Source organism: Carassius gibelio, chromosome B22, assembly GCF_023724105.1.
Source record: "Carassius gibelio isolate Cgi1373 ecotype wild population from Czech Republic chromosome B22, carGib1.2-hapl.c, whole genome shotgun sequence".
Taxonomy (NCBI): domain Eukaryota; kingdom Metazoa; phylum Chordata; class Actinopteri; order Cypriniformes; family Cyprinidae; genus Carassius; species Carassius gibelio.
The window spans coordinates 43590098-43597597 of NC_068417.1; the positions used below are offsets into that span (position 1 = coordinate 43590098).

General features: G+C 39.8%; 1 protein-coding gene and 8 non-coding genes across 9 annotated transcripts in view; 8 read left to right on the top strand and 1 right to left on the bottom strand.

The window, feature by feature from the left end:
- The first annotated feature begins 90 nt into the window (after positions 1–90).
- Positions 91–209, top strand: LOC127995478 (5S ribosomal RNA). Its single transcript, XR_008168425.1, has one exon. It is a non-coding gene; the product is annotated as a 5S ribosomal RNA (ribosomal RNA).
- Positions 210–721: 512 nt separating this feature from the next.
- On the top strand, positions 722–840 carry LOC128005417 (5S ribosomal RNA). The gene has a single exon (XR_008178070.1). It is a non-coding gene; the product is annotated as a 5S ribosomal RNA (ribosomal RNA).
- Positions 841–1203: 363 nt separating this feature from the next.
- LOC127994666 (5S ribosomal RNA) lies at positions 1204–1322 on the top strand. The gene has a single exon (XR_008167642.1). It is a non-coding gene; the product is annotated as a 5S ribosomal RNA (ribosomal RNA).
- A 221-nt stretch (positions 1323–1543) lies between these two features.
- Positions 1544–1662, top strand: LOC127995479 (5S ribosomal RNA). Its single transcript, XR_008168426.1, has one exon. It is a non-coding gene; the product is annotated as a 5S ribosomal RNA (ribosomal RNA).
- A 357-nt stretch (positions 1663–2019) lies between these two features.
- Positions 2020–2138, top strand: LOC128004296 (5S ribosomal RNA). The gene has a single exon (XR_008176989.1). It is a non-coding gene; the product is annotated as a 5S ribosomal RNA (ribosomal RNA).
- A 221-nt stretch (positions 2139–2359) lies between these two features.
- Positions 2360–2478, top strand: LOC128005419 (5S ribosomal RNA). The gene has a single exon (XR_008178072.1). It is a non-coding gene; the product is annotated as a 5S ribosomal RNA (ribosomal RNA).
- A 365-nt stretch (positions 2479–2843) lies between these two features.
- LOC127997530 (5S ribosomal RNA) lies at positions 2844–2962 on the top strand. The gene has a single exon (XR_008170393.1). It is a non-coding gene; the product is annotated as a 5S ribosomal RNA (ribosomal RNA).
- A 221-nt stretch (positions 2963–3183) lies between these two features.
- LOC127995480 (5S ribosomal RNA) lies at positions 3184–3302 on the top strand. Its single transcript, XR_008168427.1, has one exon. It is a non-coding gene; the product is annotated as a 5S ribosomal RNA (ribosomal RNA).
- A 2592-nt stretch (positions 3303–5894) lies between these two features.
- The window catches only part of LOC127986889 (piggyBac transposable element-derived protein 4-like), a 2544-nt gene continuing 938 nt past the window's right edge, over positions 5895–7500 (bottom strand). The window contains exon 2 of the mRNA XM_052589146.1: positions 5895–7461. Within this exon, the coding sequence (XP_052445106.1) occupies positions 5895–7461 (1567 nt within the window). The remainder of the gene's footprint in view (positions 7462–7500) is intronic.

A 7500-nucleotide genomic window follows, 5' to 3' on the forward strand; every position in this document is an offset into this window, starting at 1 on the left:
TAAGCTTTTGGGTTTTCTTTCCTACTTATATAATGTACTGGCGATAAGATTGGCTGATCTTTAAATAGCCCTCTCTTTGCAGCAGACTTCGCTTACGGCCATACCAACCTGGCTATGCCCGATCTCATCTGATCTCGGAAGCTAAGCAGGTTTGGGCCTGGTTAATACTTGGATGGGAGACCGCCTGGGAATACCAGGTGCTGTAAGCTTTTTGGAAATTTTTCACTTAGTATATAATAATTTTGCCAAAAAATAGAGTCAATGCCGATCTCTGAATATTAGCAGGTTTTGGCCTGGTTAGTACATGGATGGGAGACTGCCTGGGAATACCAGGTGCTGTAAGCTTTTTGGACATTTTTCACTTAGTATATAATAATTTTGCCAAAAAATAGAGTCAATGCCCGATCTCTGAATATTTGCAGGTTTGGGCCTGGTTAGTACATGGATGGGAGACTGCCTGGGAATACCAGGTGCTTTAATCTTTTTGGAAAATTTCACGAATTATATAATAATCTTTCATTAAAAAAAAAAAAAAAAAAAAAAAAAGAGTCAATGCCCGATCTCTGAATCTTAGCAGGTTTAGGTCTGGTTAGTACTTTGATGAGAGACTGCCTAGGAATACCAGGTGCTTTAAGCTTTTGGGTTTTCTTTCCTACTTATATAATGTACTGGCGATAAGATTGGCTGGTCTTTAAATAGCCCTCTCTTTGCAGCAGACTTCGCTTACGGCCATACCAACCTGGCTATGCCCGATCTCGTCTGATCTCAGAAGCTAAGCAGTTTTGGGCCTGGTTAGTACTTGGATGGGAAACCGCCAGGGAATACCAGGTGCTGTAAGCTTTTTGGACATTTTTCACTTAGTCTGTAATAATTTTGCCAAAAAATAGAGTCAATGCCTGATCTCTGAACATTAGCAGGTTTGGGCCTGCTTAGTACATGGATGGGAGACTGCCTGGGAATACCAGGTGCTTTATTCTTTTTGGAAAATTTCACGAATTATATAATAATCTTTCATTAAAAAAAAAAAAGAGTCAATGCCCGATCTCTGAATCTTAGCAGGTTTAGGTCTGGTTAGTACTTTTATGAGAGACTGCCTAGGAATACCAGGTGCTTTAAGCTTTTGGGTTTTCTTTCCTACTTATATAATGTACTGGCGATAAGATTGGCTGTTCTTTAAATAGCCCTCTCTTTGCAGCAGACTTCGCTTACGGCCATACCAACCTGGCTATGCCCGATCTCGTCTGATCTCGGAAGCTAAGCAGGTTTGGGCCTGGTTAGTACTTGAATGGGAGACCGCCTGGGAATACCAGGTGCTGTAAGCTTTTTGGACATTTTTCATTTAGTATATAATAATTTTGCCAAAAAATAGAGTCAATGCCCGATCTCTGAATATTAGCAGGTTTGGGCCTGGTTAGTACATGGATGGGAGACTGCCTGGGAATACCAGGTGCTTTAAGCTTTTGGGTTTTCTTTCCTACTTATATAATGTACTGGCGATAAGATTGGCTGATCTTTAAATAGCCCTCTCTTTGCAGCAGACTTCGCTTACGGCCATACCAACCTGGCTATGCCCGATCTCATCTGATCTCGGAAGCTAAGCAGGTTTGGGCCTGGTTAATACTTGGATGGGAGACCGCCTGGGAATACCAGGTGCTGTAAGCTTTTTGGAAATTTTTCACTTAGTATATAATAATTTTGCCAAAAAATAGAGTCAATGCCGATCTCTGAATTTTAGCAGGTTTGGGCCTGGTTAGTACATGGATGGGAGACTGCCTGGGAATACCAGGTGCTGTAAGCTTTTTGGACATTTTTCACTTAGTATATAATAATTTTGCCAAAAAATAGAGTCAATGCCCGATCTCTGAATATTTGCAGGTTTGGGCCTGGTTAGTACATGGATGGGAGACTGCCTAGGAATACCAGGTGCTTTAAGCTTTTGGGCTTTCTTTCCTACTTATATAATGTACTGGCGATAAGATTGGCTGCTCTTTAAATAGCCCTCTCTTTGCAGCAGACTTCGCTTACGGCCATACCAACCTGGCTATGCCCGATCTCGTCTGATCTCGTAAGCTAAGCAGGTTTGGACCTGGTTAGTACTTGGATGGGAGACCGCCTGGGAATTCCAGGTGTTGTAAGCTTTTTGGACATTTTTCACTTAGTTTATAATAATTTTGCAAAAAAATAGAGTCAATGCCCGATCTCTGAATATTAGCAGGTTTGGGCCTGGTTAGTACATGGATGGGAGACTGCCTGGGAATACCAGGTGCTTTAAGCTTTTGGGTTTTCTTTCCTACTTATATAATGTACTGGCGATAAGATTGGCTGATCTTTAAATAGCCCTCTCTTTGCAGCAGACTTCGCTTACGGCCATACCAACCTGGCTATGCCCGATCTCGTCTGATCTCAGAAGCTAAGCAGTTTTGGGCCTGGTTAGTACTTGGATGGGAAACCGCCAGGGAATACCAGGTGCTGTAAGCTTTTTGGACATTTTTCACTTAGTCTGTAATAATTTTGCCAAAAAATAGAGTCAATGCCTGATCTCTGAACATTAGCAGGTTTGGGCCTGCTTAGTACATGGATGGGAGACTGCCTGGGAATACCAGGTGCTTTATTCTTTTTGGAAAATTTCACGAATTATATAATAATCTTTCATTAAAAAAAAAAAAAAGAGTCAATGCCCGATCTCTGAATCTTAGCAGGTTTAGGTCTGGTTAGTACTTTTATGAGAGACTGCCTAGGAATACCAGGTGCTTTAAGCTTTTGGGTTTTCTTTCCTACTTATATAATGTACTGGCGATAAGATTGGCTGTTCTTTAAATAGCCCTCTCTTTGCAGCAGACTTCGCTTACGGCCATACCAATCTGGCTATGCCCGATCTCGTCTGATCTCGGAAGCTAAGCAGGTTTGGGCCTGGTTAGTACTTGAATGGGAGACCGCCTGGGAATACCAGGTGCTGTAAGCTTTTTGGACATTTTTCACTTAGTATATAATAATTTTGCCAAAAAATAGAGTCAATGCCCGATCTCTGAATATTAGCAGGTTTGGGCCTGGTTAGTACATGGATGGGAGACTGCCTGGGAATACCAGGTGCTTTAAGCTTTTGGGTTTTCTTTCCTACTTATATAATGTACTGGCGATAAGATTGGCTGATCTTTAAATAGCCCTCTCTTTGCAGCAGACTTCGCTTACGGCCATACCAACCTGGCTATGCCCGATCTCATCTGATCTCGGAAGCTAAGCAGGTTTGGGCCTGGTTAATACTTGGATGGGAGACCGCCTGGGAATACCAGGTGCTGTAAGCTTTTTGGAAATTTTTCACTTAGTATATAATAATTTTGCCAAAAAATAGAGTCAATGCCGATCTCTGAATATTAGCAGGTTTGGGCCTGGTTAGTACATGGATGGGAGACTGCCTGGGAATACCAGGTGCTTTAATCTTTTTGGAAAATTTCACGAATTATATAATAATCTTTCATTAAAAAAAAAAAAAAAAGAGTCAATGCCCGATCTCTGAATCTTAGCAGGTTTAGGTCTGGTTAGTACTTTTATGAGAGACTGCCTAGGAATACCAGGTGCTGAGTAAGATTGGCTGATCTTTAAATAGCCCTCTCTTTGCAGCAGACCTGCAGGAGGGAAATTTTGAAAGAGTTAAAAGGATTGATTGTGGGGAAATGTATTATAGTGGGAGATTTTAATATAAAATGTAGCAGATTGGATGTGGGAAAGGGGGTAAAATTTAGATGGGAAAAGTCTAGGGGAATGTTGATGGAGATAATGAGAGAAAAGGGGTTAATAGATGTGTGGAGGTATGAAAATCCAGAAAAAAGAGAATTTACTAGAAGGCAGTTAAGAGAAGGTATATTAAAACAGAGTAGAATAGATTTAGTGTTAGTTGAAGAGGAAATAATTAGATACATAGACGGGATAAAACATCAGGTAAATAGTTTAAGTGATCACGATAGTGTAAGGTTCAGAATCAAGGTAGGGAGTGAGGAGGTAGGAGGAGGGATGTGGATACTGAATGCAGGGTATATCGAAGAGGAAGAATATGAGATACAGATGAAGGATCTATTAAATAGGGAAGAAGAGAAGATAGATGAGTATACAAGAGACGGTGGATTAGAGGGTACAATAGCAGAGAGATGGGAGGAAATAAAGGATCAAAAACTAAAAATGTTAAATCACTTGAATAAGGCAATAAAACACATACATAAAATTGGTTGCCGGAAAAGTTGAGAACTGGAGCTTGTAGCCTAGAATTTTTCTTTCTGAATGATGTGAAAATCATCTTGTTCACTCACTCACAGAAAACAATATATTGATTTAAATTTTCTAAAACACTTTTTGTTGGTAAAAGTCATATGCGAGTAGGCGTCAACTATCATGAATATCATTGTGATTTACACCTGAGAGGACAAAGGCCTGCATAATGAGCTGCATAATGAGCCTCTCATTCAACTGTGCCACTGTGAGGGAGGACTTACAAGAAAGAATGTGAGAACAAAATAAAAGTATATAATTTTATGTTTGTAGTTTATTAAGAATATATTTAATTATCCCACAACATAATTTAATATCCACTTGGGGGAGCAGTTAAACAGTTTATTAGGAACAATCAAAGCTGACTTTCAAATTTTTTGGCATCCTTTCTCTAGTCACACAATCCTTCAGAAATCCTTTTAACAATCTTATTTTCTACCAAATAAACCCCATTTATTATCATCATTATTATTATTATTATTATTATTATTAATGTTGAAAAGAGCTGATAATATTTTTCAGTTTTTTTTAGGGGGAATAAATCGAAAGAACTGCATTGTTTTTACATTTGTTAGAGTTATCTCTATTTGTCACATTTATATTATTTACATCAAGCTTTTGAATGGTATAGTATTGTATATTGTTATTGAAACTTCATAATGTTTCACTTGATTATACATTTAGTCAGGAATTATAGTTTGGAAAAAGTATTTGGAAAAAGTCTAACTATTAAAATGTTTACACGTTATGTGAAAACTAGTACAAATAAATAAAAAGAGACTTACTCATGTTTATGATCTCTGCTGAATAAAGTGCTTCATTCTTTTTTCTGAGGAAATCCATTTCTCAAATCCTCAACCACATCACATCTTTTTGGGGTGAATTATGTCTTAGTCCTCTCATCGCGAAGCAAACAGTAAAATAAAATAAAAACTCGAAGAACAGTCTCGCTGCTTTTTCTTCTGTGTGGGCGTATTCAAGCCGCGCGCTTCAGTTTGAATCTGAATAGCGCGTTAAGCGCGGGGGCGTGGTCACATTAGATATAATGAGCGGAGATATGAAAAACAGACATTGCGTTGTTTTCATATGGATTACTTTATCTCAGAATATTTGTTTTCGGCAGCACTTGTTTAGTTAGTAGACATTCCAGGCTTTCTATAGATATCTCTCTCATGTCTCTTCGTTGAGTATTCACGGAGTTACAGTTCATTTTAATGAAATGTTTGTACATGACGATCAGCGGAGACAAAGACTGTAGACAGCGCACCTTGTTTGTTATATTTATTTTATGAGTGCACAAAGGTTTTTTGTTATTATGTCTGTATCCAAAAAAAACTAGACCCTTTACAGATTCGATTGATGTATTGCTCTTATCTGTACGATTAAAACTGAGAGTGTAATTTAAGTTCTTTTCGGGGTTATCAGGTGAAAATGACTCAAAACGCATATATGCGTTAATCGACTCGAAAGGGTTAACTATCACACAAAATAACATTAGAAGTTAGCAAAAACACAGAAGACACAATCAAGGTGAAACTGCAAAAAAAAAAGGAAAAGTGCAAAAAAAAAAAAAAAAAAAAAAACAGGTAAACAGGAAGAGTGCAAGATAAAAAAAAGTGACCAGAATTGCACATTTATATGTCTTTGTGCCACTCCAGGAAACAGTTCCTTTTTACCTGGACACACAAGTGCACATCACATGCCTGGCATTTCCAAGGAGTGTCCTGTCTCTTACCATGCTTTACTTTGCAAAGCACACAAGTCCGGCGACCAGCAGCAGAACCCGAGGGCTGCTCAGATCCTGGAATAGGCACATGGTCAGCACTAATCCGCTTTGGTGGCATTTTCTGTGACACACCACAGAGCTCTGCAATTAGTTCTTCCATAAACTCCTTGTGGGTCATGGTGCCATAAAGCTCTTTGTGTACAATAAAAGCATTGGTGGCAGCAATGTCCAAGAAGTGTAGAAATAGCTTTCTGTACCACTTCATTGTTTTGTGCTGTGTACTGTAGTATTGTAACAGCTGATCAGACAGGTCAACGCCCCCCATGTGCTGGTTGTAGGCAGTCACAGGTGCAGGACATGGAAAACTCTTTTTCCTCCATCCATTTTGTGTTTTTGCCCTCCTCTGCACATTGTCTCCTGTGTAAGCAGCATGGATGGTGGAGCAGACAGACACCTCTCGTGTGTCCATCCATTTCACAAACACAAGATCTTTGTCTCGAATCCACCTGATGGAGCCCCTCACTGATTTTTTGGTTAGTGAGTTAGCTGCATTCCGAGGGCAATCTTTCCTGTTGTCTCTGTAAGTCCCACATGCACCAAACTTCAAAGCAAACAAGTCTCTTAGGAGCTTGGGACTAGTATAAAAATTATCCATGTATACATGGTACCCAGAGCCCAAAACTGTACAGTCCAACAGAGGTGTCACAGCGTCATATGAAAGTCCATGGCCTGTGGGAAAGTGGTTCTTTCCTGTGTAAACTGCAAAATCTGCAGTATATCCATTTGATGAATCCGCAAGAACAAACAACTTGAAGCCCCATTTGGTTGGCTTGGCTTTCATGTACTGAGTCATTCCTGTGTTTGCTTTGCATGCCACCATTCTTTCATCCACTGCCAAATTTTTTCTTGGTTGGTAGATGGCCTTACATGCAAGCCGGATTGTGTCCATGAGAGGTCTGACTCTGAAAAGACGGTCATGTTCAGCTGTGCCCCTCTTTTTGTCATTTTCCTGGTCTGCATCTGGGTTACTCATGTGCAGATTCCATGAAATTGTGCGGTATCTGTCCCTTGACATGATTGTGGCAGGAAAAGGAACAGAGAAAAGATTGTTCTGACGCCAGTAGTCTGTGATGGAACTCAACTTCACCATGGCCATGTAGAAGAGTAGCCCAAAGTAGCAGTACAGCTCACTGATGCTTACATCTTTCCATTTATATTTATGTCCCTTTGCACATGCCCTGGCAGCCTGAGCATTGGTGTTTTGACACAGAGTTGACACAGCAGTGTCAGAAAAAAACTTTTTGAATAGACTCATGGGAGTGTGTGCATCACATGGTCTTAGTTGTGGTCCAGGTTCCCTTGTGGGCAGGAATCTCAGAGCCTGTGGAGCCATGTCAATATCATCCTCTGTTTTCCATGACCAAGTGGGATGCTTATTTACTTTAGCTCTCTTTGCCACAGGTTCTTTTGCACATCTGAAATAAAGAATAAAAATTAGCATTTTTGATACAGGT